Source organism: Salvelinus fontinalis, chromosome 24 (assembly GCF_029448725.1).
Source record: "Salvelinus fontinalis isolate EN_2023a chromosome 24, ASM2944872v1, whole genome shotgun sequence".
In the NCBI taxonomy this organism is placed as follows: Eukaryota; Metazoa; Chordata; class Actinopteri; order Salmoniformes; family Salmonidae; genus Salvelinus; species Salvelinus fontinalis.
In genome coordinates, this window is record NC_074688.1 from 9,621,065 (window position 1) to 9,638,938 (window position 17,874).

General features: G+C 43.6%; 1 protein-coding gene across 1 annotated transcript in view; it reads left to right on the forward strand.

The window, feature by feature from the left end:
- The window catches only part of LOC129821886 (phosphatidylinositol 3,4,5-trisphosphate 5-phosphatase 2A-like), an 80,513-nt gene that overhangs the window by 10,549 nt on the left and 52,090 nt on the right, over window positions 1-17,874 (forward strand). Inside the window, exon 2 of the mRNA XM_055879609.1 lies at window positions 16,290-16,353. Within this exon, the coding sequence (XP_055735584.1) occupies window positions 16,290-16,353 (64 nt within the window). The remainder of the gene's footprint in view (window positions 1-16,289; window positions 16,354-17,874) is intronic.

Sequence of the window (17,874 nt, forward strand, 5' to 3'; positions counted from 1 at the left end):
GACCGGTTGCATCACCGCCTGGTATGGCAACTGCTCGGCATCTGACCGTAAGGCACTATAGAGGAAGGTGCGTACAGCCCAGTACATCACTGAGGCCAAGCTTCCTGCCATCCAGGACCTATATATTAGGAGGTGTCAGAGGAAAGCTCAAAAAATGGTCTAAGACTCCAGTCACCCAAGTCATAGACTGTTCTCTCTGCTACCGCACGGCAAGCGGTACCGGAGCACCAAGTCTAGGACCAAAAGGCTCCTTAACAGCTTCTACCACCAAGCCATAAGACTGCTGAACAATTAATCAACTGGCCACCCAGACTATTTACACCCCATTTGTTTTTACACTGCTTCTACTTCCTGTTTATTATCTATGTATAGTCACTTTACCCCTACCTACATATTACCTTGACTAACCTGCACATTGACTTGGTACCGGTACCCCCTGTAAATAGCCTAGTTATTTTATTGTGTTACTTTTTAGTATTTTTTACTTTAGTTTATTTGGTAAATAATATCTTTCTTGCACTGCATTGTTGGTTAAGGGCTTGTAAGTAAGAATTTCACGGTAAGGTCTACACCTGTTGTATTCGGCACGTGACAAATAAAGTTTGATTTGATATTTTCAGAATTTGCATGCCAAATCTCGATTGGGTGTTTGTCCCATTTTGGGAATTATTGGTTGGTGAATGGACCCCAGACCTCACAACCATTGTGGAAGCTTGTGGAAGGCTACCTGAAACGTTAGACCCAAGTTAAACAATTTAAAGGCAATGCTACTAAATACTAATTGAGTGTATGTAAACTTCTGACCCACTGGGAATGTGATGAAAGAAATACAAGCTGAAATAAATTATTTTCTCTACTACTTTTCTGACATTTCAAGTTCTTAAAATAAAGTGGTGATCTTAACTGACCTAAGACAGGGAGTTTTTACTAGGATTGAATGTCAGGAATTGTGAAAAACTGAGTTTAAATGTATTTGGCTAAGGTGTATGTAAACTTCAGACTTCAACTGTACCACCTCAGTCCCCGGCTTCATCAATAAGTGCATCGACGACGAAGTCCCCACAGTGACCGTAGATATCCCATCCGGAAGCCATGGATTACAGGCAATATCCGCACCGAGCTAAAGGCTAGAGCTGCCGCTTTCAAAGAGCGGGTTACTAATCCGGACGCTTATAAGAAATCCCGCTATGCCCTCAGACGAACCATCAAACAGGCAATGCATCAACATAGGACTAAGATTGAATCGTACTACACCGGCTTTGACGCTCGTTGGATGTTCGCAGGGCTAGCATATTATTAAGGACTACAAAGGGAAACCCAGCCGCGAGCTCCCCGGTGATGCGAGCCTACCAGATGGGCTAAATGCCTTTACTGGAGCATACATGAGAGTACCAGCTGTTCCGGAACGACTGTGTCATCACGCTCTCCGTAGCCGATGTGAGCAAGACCTTTAAACAGGTCAATATTCACAAGGCCGTGGGACGTGGACCAGGACGTGGACGTGTACCAAGACGTGTACTCAGAGCATGCGCAGACCAACTGCCAAGTGTCTTTACTGACATTTTCAACCTCTTCCTGACCTAGTCTGTAATACCTACATGTTTCAAGCAGACCACCATAGTCCCTGTGCCCAAGGAAGTGAAGGTAATCTGCCTAAATGATTACCACCCCATAGCACTCACATCGGTAGCCATGAAGTGCTTTGAAAGGCTAGTCATGGATCACATCATCGCCATCATCCCGGAAATCCCTAAACCCTGTTCATTAACTACAGCACAGCGTTCAACACCATAATGCCCTCAAAGCTCATCACAAAGCTAAGAACCCTGGGACTAAACACCTCCCTCAGTAACTGGATCCTGAACTTCCTGACGGGCCGCCCCCAGGTGGTGAGGGTAGGTAACAACACATCCGCCACGCTGATCCTCAACACGGGGGCCCCTCAGGGGTGCTTGCTCAATCCCTTCATGTACTCCCTGTTCACTCATGACTACATAGCTAGGCACGACTCCAACAACATCATTAAGTTTGCTGATGACACAACAGTGGTAGGCTTGATCACCGACAACGATGAGACAGCCTATAGGGAGGAGGTCAGAGACCTGGCCGTGTGGTGTCAGGACAACAACCTCTCCCTTAACGTGATCAAGACAACGGATATGATTGTGGACTACAGGAAAAGGAGGACCGAGCATGCCCCCATTCTCATCGACGGGCTGTAGTGGAGCAGGTTGAGAGCTTCAAGTTCCTTGGTGTCCACATCAACAACAAACTATCATGGTCCAAACACACCAAGACAGTCGTGAAGAGGGCACGACACAACTTATTCCCCCTCAGGAGACTGAACAGATTTGGCATGGGTCCTCAGATCCTCAAAAGGTTTTACAGCTGCACCATCGAGAGCATCCTGACTGGTTGCATCACTGCCTGGTATGGCAACTGCTCGGCCTCAGACCACAAGGCACTACAGAAGGTAGTGCATACGGCCCAGTACATCACTGGGGCCAAGCTTCCTGCCATCCACGACCTCTACACCAGGCGGTGTCAGAGGAAGGCCCTAGAATTTGTCATACTCCAGCCACCCTAGTTATTAACTGTTCTCTCTGCTACCGTACAGCAAGCGGTACCGGAGCGCCAAGTCTAGGTCCAACAGACTTCTTAACAGCTTCTACCCCCAAGCCATAAGACTCCTGAACAGCTAATCAAAAGGCTACCCAGTCTATTTGCATTGCCCCCCTAAACTTTTAAAACCATGACTAGAGAAAGACTCAACGGAAACAGCAAAGAGCTGCTGTTTTTATGAGTGTGTTCATGTTTAAGTTTATACTCAGCACTGTCAACACTTTCTATTCAACACTTTTATAAGCCATAAAATACACATTCTGCCTACTTCCACTCATGCCACAATCAGCTCTCCAACCGCAATAATGAGGAAGAAAGTGTATTGATAGGCTTGCGTTGCTATTACTAGCGGCTTGGATCTTTTTTAATATCGAGGAATATTTCACGTTCTCTGGTCGTAGGAGTAACAACATGAATTCCTGCTAGAAACTCTCTCTCTTCACTGCCATGGAGTATGGAGGGAGAGAGCCCATGGAGAACAAAGACATTATTCTTTCCAAAACTCCTAATCCCCAAAATTGGAGAATTAAACAATATTTATATTTTTGAGAATGTGGGAATGGTCCGTGGACACTTAAGGGACAGTCATGTCGAGTTTGTTTCATTTGGTGATTTCATGAAGGACATGAAACACACATTACTGTGTCTTTGGTTGTGTCCAATTCTCCATTATGTGGTTTACATCTAAATGTTGTGAAACGTATATGAGTACATATGAAACTATTTGTGAAAAGATTAAATGTGATGTTAGCCATCTAAATGAGAGTATGGATTTCAACATAAAGTTTAACTAGTCAGTGGCCACACCCCCGTGAGCCAGACATTACATCAGGCATTTATGGAACCGCCCTTTTCTATTCCAGAGTATAAAACCACCTGTGACAATTTACATTTCGTGCCAAAGAGACCCACGGTAAGCCGGATGTCTCAAATGGTTAAGAAGATCAGAAAACATTAAGCGGTAGCTACATGTTGAAATGGTTGGCAACTCTACAAGAGTCAAGTTAACGCCGGGAAAGGGTCCCAACGTTCAAATGGTTAAGAAATCTACAAACTAAAGAACAATTGTGCCGACTGCAGCTGTTTAAATACTTTAGTCTGGTAAACGCATCCGATCTAAGAACATTCCCGAAAGGTACTCTGAAGTATCCATTATCAAAACTACAGTAGACTGTGACTTCTGGGCAACGCAACCAGAGACTTTTCTGTCGACTCTCTCCAGCAGATGGACCGTCGACCACAGAGAGAGACAACAAGACATACGCCCATAAATATGTAAATTGAAATTTATTTTCAAATGAGCGGTTGTTCATATTCAAAGTATTAGCAATTTCTATGTGTAGTTATCCGCTATGAGTTTCCTGCTCTTGAGTGGTCCCCACCCCTTTCCTTTGTCTACCAAGCCATCATATTGGACTTTTCCTTTGTATCATGTAGTAACCCATGTGTTAACTAATTGTGTGTGTGTGTTTATGTAATTTTGTGATTGATTAAGTATGTTAGTAAATAAATAATTGAACTAATTTGCAAATCGCTGATTCATGATTTAGGCTAGAGTTCGTGCAGATATCCAAGGGTTTCAAATCAAATCAAAGTTTATTACACAATGCAGATAGCCCGGTTAACCAATGTGCGGTAGCACTGGTTGGTCGGGCCAATTGAGGTAGTATGTACATGAATGTATAGTTAAAGTGTCTCTGCATATATGATAAACAGAGTAGCAGCAGTGTAAAAGAGGGGTTGGGGAGGGGGCACACAATGCAAATAGTCCGGGTACACATTTGATTACCTGTTCAGGAGTCTTATGGCTTGGGGGTAAAAACTGTTGAGAAGCCTTTTTGTCCTAGACTTGGCACTCCGGTACAGCTTGCCATGCGGTAGTAGAGAGAACAGTCTATGACTAGGGTGGCTGGGGCCTTTGACAATTTTTAGGACCTTCCTCTGACACCGCCTGGTGTAGAGGTCCTGGATGGCAGGCGGCTTAGACCCAGTGATGTACTGGGCTGTACGCACTACCCACTGTAGTGCCTTGCGGTCTGAAGCCGAGTAATTGCCGTACCAGGCAGTGATGCAACTAGTCAGGATGCTCTCGATGTTGCAGCTGCAGAACTTTTTGACGATCTCAGGACCCATGCCAAATCTGTTTAGTTTCCTGAGGGGGGAATAGGCTTTGTCGTGCCCTCTTCACGACTGTCTTGGTGTGTTTGGACCATTCTAGTTTGTTGGTGATGGACACCAAGGAACTTGAAACTCTCAACCTGCTCCACTACAGCCCTGTCAAAAAGAATGGGGGCGTACTCGGTCCTCCTTTTCCTTTAGTCCACAATCATATCATTAGTCTTGGTTACGTTGAGGGAGAGGTTGTTATTCTGGCACCACCCGGCCAGGTCTCTGACCTCCTCCCTATAGGCTGTCTTGTCGGTGATCAGGCCTACCACTGTTGTGTCGTCTGCAAACTTAATGATGTTGTTGGAGTCGTGCCTGGTCGTGCAGTCGTGGGTGAACAGGGCGTACAGGAGGGGACTGAGCGCGCACCCCTGGGGGGCTCCAGTGTTGAGGATCAGCGTGGCAGATGTGTTGTTGCCTACCCTCACCACCTGGGGACGGCCCGTCAGGAAGTCCAGGATCCAGTTGCAGAGGGAGGTGTTTAGTCCCAGGATCCTTAGCTTGATGATGAGCTTTGAGGGTACTATGGTGTTGAACGCTGAGCTGTAGTCAATGAATAGCATTCTCACATAAGTGTTCCTTTTGTCCAGGTGGGAAAGGGCAGTGTGGAGTGCAATAGAGATGGCATCATCTGTGGATCTGTTTGGGCGGTATGCAAATTGGGGTGGGTTTCTGGGATAATGGTGTTGATGTGAGCCATTACCAGCCTTTCAAAGCACTTCATGGCTACGGACATGAATGCTACGGGTCTGTAGTTATTTAGGCAGGTTTCCTTTGTGTTCTTGGGCACAGGGACTATGGTGGTCTGCTTGAAACATGTTGTTATTACAGACTCAATCAGAGACATGTTGAAAATGTCAGTGAAGACACCTGCCAGTTGGACAGCACATGCCCGGAGCTCACGTCCTGGTAATCCGTCTGGCCCCGCAGCCTTGTGTATGTTGACCTGTTTAAAGGTCTTACTCACGTCAGCTACGGAGAGTGTGATCACACAGTTGTCCGGAACAGTTGATGCTCTCATGCATGCCTCAGTGTTGCTTGCCTCGAAGCGAGCATAGAAGTGATTTAGCTCGTCTGGTATGCTCGTGTCTGTGCTTCCCTTTGTGGTCTGTAATAGTTTGCAAGCCCTGCCACATAAGACGAGCGTCAGAGCTGGTGTAGTATGATTCAATCTTAGCCCTGTAGTGACGCTTTGCCTCTTTGATGGTTCGTCGCAGGGCATAGCAGGATTTCTGGTAAGCTTCCAGGTTAGAGTCCCGCACCTTGAAAGCGGCAGCTCTGCCCTTTAGCTCAGTGCGAATGTTGCCTGTAATCCATGGCTTCTGGTTGGGGTATATACGTACATTCACTGTGGGGACGACGTCCTCAATGCACTTATTGATAAAGCCAGTGACTGATGTGGTGTACTCCTCAATGCCATCGGAAGAATCCCGAAACATGTTCCAGTCTGTGATAGCAAAACAGTCCTGTAGTTTAGCCTGTTTGGGGTGCAAGCCCGACCTCGGACCGAAAATGACAACAGCTGCAGAGCGCGAAATTCAAAATCTATTTTTTAAAAATATTTAACTTTTACACATTAACAAGTCCAATACAGCATTTGAAAGATAAACATCTTGTCAATCCAGCCAACATGTCCGATTTTTTAAATGTTTTACAGAGAAAACACCACATATATTTATGTTAGCTCACCACCAAATACAAAAGTGGACAGACACGTATGAATTATGATTATGAAGTATGAATTATGATTGAAGTAGCATGCACAACCAACCGAAATAAACTAAAACCAACCTAAAGAGCCCAGAAAAAACGACCTCAGATGACAGTCATATAACATGTTACACAATAAATCTATGTTTTGTTCATAAAAAGTGCATATTTTAGCTATAAATCTGTTTTACATTGATGCTACCCAAAAATGCTAACACATAGCTAGAGTCTGAATCCAGCCGGGAGTAGCCAGAGAAAATACATACACCAACGTCGGCTACTAATTACACCTCATAAAACATTTCAGAAAAACATATGGTGGATAACTAATGAAAGACAGATATCTTGTGAATACAGACAACATTTCCGATTTTTTGAAGTGTTTTACAGCGAAAACACAATATATCGTTATATTAGCTAACATCATAAGCTAGCATAAGGCAGCATTGATTCTAGTCAAGCGCTAGCCTAGCATAGTTAGCAGCGTTAGCATTCAACAGTTCGACATATATATGAAAAAGCATCCCAAATTGGGTCTTATCTTTCTTGGTACTCCATCAGAATGTTGTAACGGGGTCCAATGTCCAGTAGAGTCTTTAGTTGGGTTCCAGAACGAAGGATTCCCCTCTTTGGTTAGCTAGCACGGTAGCATTGCTGCGCCAGAAAGCGTTTCTTCAAAAAATTCTTCCGTCGTTTCACATCTAAAGTCCAGAATAAATTGCAATAATATAATTAAAGTATATTGAAAAAACAACCTTTAGGATGATTTTGTGACATGTAGCAAATAATATCGTAGTCAGGCATCATATTCAAAGTTATCTACCTTGTTCCAGAAGCCGAGATCAAATTATCCTTCGCGCCCGGATTTTTATTTTAACTGCGCATGTCTCACAAGAAGTTCTGTTATTCAGTCCAGGGACGAGATATTCGACCCCTTTCAATTCTCACTTCCGCATTACAGTCTGAGGTACGCCTCTGACGTGTCTCTATGGTCCCAAGTCAAATGGCCTTTTATAGAGAAGGTCTTAAAGAGACACATCGCATTTTGGGAAACTCAATTCGGCTGGGAAAATGGCTGTAAAAATATTTCTGTTCGACTTAGAGAAACAATTCAAACCTTTTTAGAAACTACAGACTGTTATCTATCCAACAGTAGTAAATATATGCATATTGGAAAATAAAAAGTTTCTTAGGAGGCCGTTTGAAAATGTGCACACATTTTCCAGTTTTTTCAATATTCAGCGTGCAGCCAGAACAGGTTAGCATCTGCTTCATCTGACCACTTTTTTATAGACCGAGTCACTGGTGCTTCCTACTTTAATTTTTCCTTGGAATCAGGAGGATAGAGTTGTGGTCGGATTTACCAAATGGAGGGCGAGAGAGAGCTTTGTACGTGTCACTGTGTGTGGAGTAGGTGATCTAGATTTTTTCCCCCTCTGGTTGCACATTTTACATGTTGATAAACATTTGGTAGAGCTGATTTAAGTTTCCCTGCATTAAAGTCTCCGGCCACTAGGAGTGCCGCCTCTGGGTGAGTGGTTTCCTGTTTGCTTATTTCCTTATACAGCTGACTGAGTGTGGTCTTAGTGCCAGCATCGGTCTGTGGTGGTAAATAAACAGCCACAAAAAGTATAGCTGAAACTCTCTAGGCAAGTAGTGTGGCCTGCAATTTATCACAATATACTCTTCTTCAAGCGAGCAAAATCTAGAGACTTCCTCAGATTTTGTGCACCAGCTGTTGTTTACAAATATGCACAGACCGTCTCCCTCGTCTTACCGGAGTGTGCTGTTCTATCTTGCCGGTGCAGTGTATATCCCGCTAGCTGAATATCCATGTCGTCATTCAGCCACGGTTCCGTGAAACATAGGATATTACAGTTTTTAATGTCCCGTTGGTAGGATATTCGTGATCGTACCTCGCCTAATTTATTGTCCAATGATTGCACGTTGGCGAGTAGTATTGACGGTAACGGAAGCTTTCCCACTCACCTTCTGCGGGTCCTCACGAGGCATCCCGTTCTGTGTCCCCTGTACCTGCGTTTCTTCCTCTTGCAAATAATGGGGATGTTGGCCTTGTCGGGTGTTTGGAGAATGTCCTGTGCGTCTTGCTTGTTGAAGAAAAAATCTTTGTCTAATCCGAGGTGAGTGATCGCTGTCCTGATATCCAGAAGCTCTTTTTTGCCATAAGATATGGTTGCAGAAACATTATGTCCAAAATAAGTTACAAATCATGTAGAAAAAAACACGTAATAGCACAATTGGTTGGGTGCCTGTAAAACTGCTTCCATTTCTTCCAGTGCCGTTTGCGACATTCAGTAATGAGACTGATGAGGTAATAATAATACATTAGTACAAGACGGTACTCGATAAGATATGAAAATATCTGAAGAGTTATATTCGGGAATTGAAAGTCTATAAACAACATATTCCCGTGGTGCCTCGACTTCCTAGTTAAAGTTACATGATTAGTTTAATCGCGTAATTAAATTTCACAGAGATTTGATTTGATAAGATACAGTCTTCACATTTAATGATAGTCAACGACACAACAGGAGGGACGTTGAGGTGGGCCCTCAGTCTGCTGCTCTCTCCCTCCACTAAACTGACATTCAGATTCAGGCCCCTATAGCCTACCTCAAATATCTGAAGAGAACAACAATGCATTGCAGGGCAACTCCACCAAAGCCAATATGAGGTGATAATGTTTTGGCCCTATAGCCTACTGCACAAACCTCATTACTACAGTATTCTTTTTAATAGGTAATAGTTCATAGGCTTAAGTTTTGTCAAAAAAACATTTTTACCTTAGATCTCGGCATACATTTTGAATCAAAGTGATCCCTACTCAAAAAAGGTGGGTGACCACTGTCATTGAGTAAGAGGCGAAGCGAGAAACCTCTCGCTACAATCTGTCCAAAATAAACAGACTGCATTTCTATGGGCTTATTTTGGACCTAAGCTTCCCGCCTTTGGGAGAACAACTCTCATTGTTAGGGTGGAGACATGAGCATCTCATCATTATAAACAGATCCTTGGTGTAAATGGGAAGGTGCACGTTGGTGGCAGAACAAGAACGGGTTCTTATAGAACTGGAGCAACAAAAGCCTCCATTTACATGTTGCTTTTCAGTGCATTTCGCACTACTTTTGGATTATAATTGGATTGTAAGTCTTGTATGAATGTCCTGCTTAATATAATGTTTGTGTCATCATCGCAGATCAACTGCATTATACTTAAAAAACAACTTCAACCAGTAAAATTGGTCTTTGGCCAGCTTTTGCTACAGCCTATATCAATGAGCGTTAGCATTCTAGCTAACAACCGCTGCATCAAATAGTTATTTTGAAAAGATCACAACCAAATATAATCTTAGCGACTGTTCAAGCAAGAATCAAAACATAATTGTAAGCGTATGAGAACCCCAAAAAAGTGATTTTGTTTAGAAGTAATAAAAACATAAATCTAGGCGATGTTGAATATCTTTCTTACTGCCGTCAAGAGTCGCGCGCATCTGTGCATGACGTCAGTGTGTTGTGTACTGGAAAGGGGTCTATAGTTCTGAGCAGAGCATGCAGAGCATCTAATACATGCCTCTTAGGTCGCAGGATGGGGCTTGGGTGTGTGTGTAGGAGTAGGGGTTGTGCCTGTTGCTCTGCTCAGGACCTAGGTGTATGTGTGTGATTCATGTTGAGGTCCTCGTTGTGGGGGTTGGGGGCATGGAAGGGGCAGGAGGGGCGCAGGCCTGACCTGGTGGAACATACAGTATATGGGTTGTGGCCTTGGTTGGTTTGGGAGGGTTGTGCTGTGCTCTGGATATAGGTCCTCGGCGTGGGTTCTCTAGGTGCAGGTCCGTGAGGGGGCCTCGCAGGTCTGTGAGGGTGTCTCGCTTGTCTGGGTGGGGCATCCATTGCTCTGTTGATCCTGTATGAGGTGCTGGGTCTGCAGTTGAGGGAAAGGTCTTTCTGGGCCCTTGCAAAAGTAGGGACTGCTGCTTTGTAGTGTTGGACCATGTCATAAAGGCTGTTCAAGTCCAGGATCGAGTGGTCAGCCAGGTAAATATTTGGTTTTGAGGCACAGTCACGGGAAATGCTTGCGTTTAGCCGCTGTATAGTAGCAGGTTGAACGTCTTTTCGTGGTAGCAGGGTGGAGATAACCACTCATGCGTTGAGGAAAGTGGTAGAAGCTTTTTCTATCACTCCCTTGAGTGCTGTGGCCACCCTTTCCTGCTGTGTTCTCAGGTCGTTTGTGCCTGTGTATTATTATGTGGCTGGTGAACATAGTTTGTCCTCAGATAGAGTTTAGCCACTGTGTGTCTGGGGGGGCGGTGACTCTCCTCTTGGGGTTGCTTGTCTGTGGGGGTGTGGACCGACTCACTTGGGGTGGGGGAGTTCTCACGGAGAGAGATCTTCTCCTGCTGTGCTCTCTTTAATTCTGTAAAAGTCCTTTTGGAAGTTATTGAAGTTTCCAAACCACCACTGTTCCAACCTTGTACAAATTGACAGAGGCTGTCTGATTCTCAGGGTCCTTGTTTTACAGTATTCTGGGTGTCCACCCTCCGCCAATAGGTTGGATGGTATTTTCAGGTTTCGTAAGCTGTGCATGTTCGGCTGGTTATTGATTTGCTATTGAGTTTGCTGGATAGTCCTTGGTGGTAGGAATCCTTCCAGGTAAAACATCCAGGTTGTAGGTTTGGAGTTTTGATTTAAAGTGAAGGTTATGTTGTAGAGGGAAGTATCCTTCATGGGTCCTTGTGGAAAAAAATCCACTCTAAATCTATCTTTTTTGCAGAAAAGTTCTCTTCAATATGCTTTATTGGAATGAAGGACAAGGTCAATGTTGCCCAAGCGAAGTGATATGACACACATAAAACAGTTACTATAGTAAGTAGAGGTCGACCGATTAATCGGAATGGCTGATTAATTAGGGCCGATTTCAAGTTTTCATAACAACCGAAATCGGTATTTCTGGACACCAATTTGGCTGTTTATTTATTTATTTTTTACACCTTTATTTAACTAGGCAAGTCAGTTAAGAACACATTCTTATTTTCAATGACGGCCTAGGAACGGTGGGTTAACTGCCTTGTTCAGGGGCAGAACGACAGATTTTTACCTTGTCAGTGCAGGGATTCAATCTTGCAACCTTACGGTTAACTAGTCCAACGCTCTAACCACCTGCCTCACGAGGAGCCTGCCTGTTACGCAAATGCAGTAAGAAGCCAAGGTAAGTTGCTAGCTAGCATTAAACTTATCTTATAAAAAACAATAAATCATAATCACTAGTTATAACTACACATGGTTGATGATATTACTAGTTTATCTAGCGTGTCCTGCGTTGCATATAATCGATGCGGTGCGCATTCGCGAAAAAGGACTGTCGTTGATCCAACGTGTACCTAACCATAAACATCAATGCCTTTCTTAAAATCAATAGACAGAAGTATATATTTTTAAACCTGCATATTTAGCTAAAAGAAATCCAGGTTAGCATGCAATATTAACCAGGTGAAATTGTGTCACTTCTCTTGCGTTCATTGCACGCAGAGTCAGGGTATATGCAACAGTTTGGGCCGCCTGGCTCATTGCGAACTAATTTGCCAGAATTTTATGTAATTATGACATAACATTGAAGGTTGTGCAATGTAACAGGAATATTTAGACTTAGGGATGCCATCCGTTAGATAAAATACGGAACAGTTCCGTATTTCACTGAAAGAATAAACGTTTTGTTTTTTAAATGATAGTTTACGGATTCGACCATATTAATGACCTAAGGCTCGTATTTCTGTGTGTTATTATGTTATAATTAAGTCTATGATTTGATAGAGCAGTCTGACTGAGCGATGGTAGGCACCAGCAGGCTCGTAAGCATTCATTCAAACAGGACTTTCGTGCGTTCTGCCAGCAGCTCTTCGCAATGCTTCAAGCCTATCAACTCCCGAGATTAGGCTGGTGTAACTGATGTGAAATGGGTAGCTAGTTAGCGGGGTGAGCGCTAATAGCGTTTCAAACGTCACTCGCTCAGAGACTTGGAGTAGTTGTTCCCCTTGCTCTGCATGGGTAATGCTGCTTCGAGAGTCGCTGTTGTCGATGTGTTCCTGGTTCGAGCCCAGGTAGCGGCGAGGAGAGGGATGGAAGCTATACTGTCACACTGGCAATACTAAAGTGCCTATAAGAACATCCAATAGTCAAAGGTATATGAAATACAAATCGTATAGAGAGAAATAGTCCTATAATTCCTATAATAACTACAACCTAAAACTTCTTACCTGGGAATATTGAAGACTCATGTTAAAAGGAACAACCAGCTTTCATATGTTCTCATGATCTGAGCAAGGAACTTAAACGTTAGCTCTCTTACATGGCACATATTGCACTTTTACTTTCTTCTCCAACACTTTGTTTGTAATGGGTGTCGTCGGAAGGATAAGGCGCAGCGTTCTTTGAGTTCCACATAATTTGTTAACGAAGTTAAACTTTAGAAAAGACAAAACAATAAAGAATACACCGACCGAACAGCTTCATTGTGCAAACTACCTGCACACAAACAAAGAACAAGAATCCACACAGAGGAGGGAAAAGGGCTGCCTGAGTATGATCCCCAATCAGAGACAACGATAGACAGCTGCCTCTGATTGGGAACCATACTCGGCCAGAAACAAAGAAATAAAGAACATAGAATGCCCACCCAAATCACACCCTGACCAAACCAAAATAGAGACATAAAAAGGCTCTCTAAGGTCAGGGCGTGACATTGTTTTTGCATAATTTAAACCAAATTGAACATGTTTCATTATTTATTTAGGGCTAAATTGATTTTATTGATTTATTATATTATGTTAAAATAAGTGTTCATTCAGTATTGTTGTAATTGTCATTATTACAAATGTAAAAAATCGTCCGATTAATCGGTATCGGCTTTTTTTTTGGTCATCCAATAATCGGTAGTGGTATCGGCGTTGAAAAATCATAATCGGTCGACCTCTCATAGTAAGAATAGTAGATATAATACTAATGAAAATAAATATATACCGTACCAGTCAAAAGTTTGGACACCTACTCATTTCAAGGGTTTTTCTTTATTTTTAGGCTTAGATTTTTTTTAAGTCATGTTTTTTCATTTTTCATTTTATTTGTAGATCTCATCTTGCATTTTGACTCAGAAAGTGATCTTGATTTGCTCTGCTACCACACGGCAAGCGGTACCGATGCACCAAGTCTGGAACCAACACCGATGCACCAAGTCTGGAACCAACACCGATGCACCAAGTCTGGAACCAACACCGATGCACCAAGTCTGGAACCAACACCGATGCACCAAGTCTGGAACCAACACCGATGCACCAAGTCTGGAACCAACACCGATGCACCAAGTCTGGAACCAACACCGATGCACCAAGTCTGGAACCAACACCGATGCACCAAGTCTGGAACCAACAGGACTCTGAACAACTTTTATCCCCAAGCCTTAAGAGTACTAAATAGTTAGTCCGGTTAGCTATTTAATATCTGCATTGGCCCTCTTTTGACTCATCAAATACTCTGCTGCTACTGTTTATTATCAATCATGTTGCCTAGTCACTTTACCCCTACCTTTATCTACATATCTACCTCAATTACCTGGTACCTCTGCACATCGTCTCGGCCCTGTCAATATAGCCAAGTTATTGTATTTATTCCTTGTGTTGTTATGTTTTTATTATTTCTCTATTTTTCTCTGCATTGTTGGGAAGTAAGCATTTTACTGTTAGTCTACACCTGTTGTTTACAAAGCGTGTGTGTGTGTGAGACAGACAGACAGACAGACAGACAGACAGACAGACAGACAGACAGACAGACAGACAGACAGACAGACAGAACGAACCCACCCACCCACCCACCCACCCCTGGCCCAGATCTCAGCATGAAACTGTGTGTGTCAGGAGACGGGATGGGACCACAGCACACACACACCGTATGCAAAAGGAGTGGCAAACTCGGCTGTTTTGCATAGACAGCACTGCAGCACAATGAGAAGTCGGAAGTTTACATACACCTTAGCCAAATACATTTAAACTCAGTTTTTCATTTAATCTTAGTAAAAACTCCCTGTCTTAGGTCAGTTAGGATCACCACTTTATTTTAAGAATGTGAAATGTCAGAATAATAGTAGAGAAAATTATTTTTCAGCTTGTATTTCTTTCATCACATTCCCAGTGGGTCAGAAGTTTACATACACTCAATTAGTATTTGGTAGCATTGCCTTTAAATTGTTTAACTTGGGTCAATGTTTCCGGGTAGCCTTCCACAAGCTTCCCACAATAAGTTGGGTGAATTTTGGCCCATTCCTCCTGACAGAGCTGGTGTAACTGAGTCAGGTTTGTAGGCCTCCTTGCTCGCACACGCTTTTTCAGTTCTGCCCACAAATTGTCTATGGAATTGAGATCAGGGCTTTGTGATGGCCACTCCAGTACCTTGACTTTGTTGTCCTTACGCCATTTTGCCACAACTGTGGAAGTATGCTTGGGGTCATTGTCCATTTGGAAGACCCATTTGCGACCAAGCTTTAACTTCCTGACAGATGCTGCCACCCCCGTGCTTCATGGTTGGGATGGTGTTCTTCGGCTTGCAAGCGACCCCTTTTTCCTCCAAACACAACGATGGTCATTATGGCCAAACAGTTCTATTTTTGTTTCATCAGAGGACATTTCTCCAAAACGTATGATCTTTGTCCCCATGTGCAGTTGCAAACCGTAGTCTGGCTTTTTTATGGCGGTTTTGGAGCAGTGTCTTCTTCCTTGCTGAGCGGCCTTTTAGGTTATGTCGATATAGGACTCGTTTTACTGTGGATATAGATACTTTTGTACCTGTTTCCTCCAGCATCTTCACAAGGTCCTTTGCTGTTGTTCTGGGATTGATTTGCACTTTTCGCACCAAAGTACGTTCATCTCTAGGAGACAGAACGCATCTCCTTCTTGAGTGGTATGACAGCTGCGTGGTCCCATGGTGTTTATACTTGCGTAGTATTGTTTGTACAGATGAACGTGGTACCTTCAGGCATTTGCAAATTGCTCCCAAGGATTTTCTTCTGATGTCTTGGCTGATTTCTTTTGATTTTCCCATGATGTAAAGGAAAAAAGCACTGAGTTTGAAGGTAGGCCTTGAAATACATCCACAGGTACACCTCCCATTGACCCAAATTATGTCAATTAGCCCATCAGAAGCTTCTAAAGCCATGACATAATTTTCTGGAATTTTCCAAGCTGTTTAAAGGCACAGTCAACTTAGTGTATGTAAACTTCTGACCCTCTGGAATTGAGATACAGTGAAATCATCTGTAAACAATTGTTGGAAAAATTACTTGTGTCATGCACAAAGTAGATGTCCTAACCGACTTGACAAAACTATAGTTTGTTTACAAGAAATGAGGTTTAATGACTCCAACCTAAGTGTATGTAAACTTCCAACTTCAACTGTATGTTTTCTACCTTTCCTTGCCGTTGTGTTTAGCGGTGAGAGAGAGGTGAGTCTGAGTTCTAGCAGCACTAATGCCATGTTCACTGTGTTTGACAGACAGCAACAGGTTGAAACTCCCTCCAAATCTCCCGTCACACACACACACACACACACACTTTGCAGGGAATATGTAATTCCTGTGGTATCCATGAAAGTACTAATGCCATTTTCTCCGTCCTCCCTCCTTCTCTTCCCTTCCCTCTAACTGCTCTCTCTCTTCTCTCCCTCCCTCCCTCTATACTTCCATCTCTTTCTCCCCTCTCTCTCCCCCTCTCCCTCCCTCTCTTCTCTCTCTAGTTTCCAGAAGCATGTCCACACCTATAGGGTTCTACCAGATGAAGAGGGATTCTTGGCAGTCCAGGTACCACTATTCACCGCCCTCCATACATACATGCACACATCAGTGGGTCTTTTTCTATGCATACCTGGCACTATGGATGTAACTGATATGTACATCTATATCTGTGGAAGGCAGGCACTGTATATGTGTGTTTGTGTTTTGTAAGTGCACATGTATTTTTACTAGTGTGTGTGTATGGTACTTGTATGTGTGTCTGGATCAGTAGCAACTTGCAGGCTCTGGTGCTTGTGTTGGCTCTGCGCACACACACAACACACACAACACACACACACACACACACACAGGTCTCTTTGTGCTCTGTGTCCAGCAGCTGGGGGAGTCACCAATCCCCCCCCTCCCCTTGCAACATACATACACACTCATACTGTAAAACCTAACCCTAAATACACCTCACTAATCCCTCTTCCACTACCCTCCTCCTCTTCTGGTCCCATGCCTGGAATCCACACTGATGGCTTTCACAAATCATTTGATTTACCCAGTGCTTCAGTGAAATTAAACGTCACTCAAACGGAGTGAATGTGGCTGCCAGGTTCCCCACCCGTTCACAGCTGAGGGCCTCTTGGTATTATAGCTTCCCTTACGCCACTGTAAGCCAGCAGCATACCACCCTGCATCCCAATGCTGGCTTTCCTCTGAAGCTAAGCAGGGTTGGCTCTGCTCAGTCCCTGGATGGGAAACCTGATGCTGCTGGAAGTGGTGTTGGAGGGCCAGCTGGAGGAACCCTTTCCTCTGGTCTACCCCCCCCCCCCCCCCCCCCCCCCCATGGCCCATGGCCCAGGGCAGTGAATGGTGGGCATTGCCCTGTGTAGGTACTGTCTTTAGAGTAGGGGGTTAACCCCGGTGTCCTGGCTAAATTCCTAATCTGGCCCTCATACCATCATGGCCACCTAATCATCCCCAGCTTCTAATTGGCTCATTCATCTCCTCTCCCCTGTAACTATTCCCCAGGTTGTTGCTCAGTCAACTTAGCTGGTAAAATAAGGGTAAAATAAATTTAAAAACAACTCCACCCACAAATATCAATGAACAGAAAGTGATTGTGCCCACTCAGACACTGAGCTACCCCACCAAGACCTATATACAACCTACCTATCAGTATACTACCTACCTATCTATATACTACCCCACCAAGACCTATATACAACCTACCTATCTGTATACTACCTACCTATCTATATACTACCCCACCAAGACCTATATACAACCTACCTATCAGTATACTACCTACCTATCTATATACTACCCCACCAAGACCTATATACAACCTACCTATCAGTATACTACCTACCTATCTATATACTACCCCACCAAGACCTATATACAACCTACCTATCAGTATACTACCTACCTATCTGTATACTACCTACCTATCTATATACTACCTACCTATCTATATACTACCCCACCAAGACCTATATACAACCTACCTATCAATATACTACCTACCTATCAGTATACTACCTACCTATCTGTATACTACCTACCTATCTGTATACTACCTACCTATCTGTATACTAC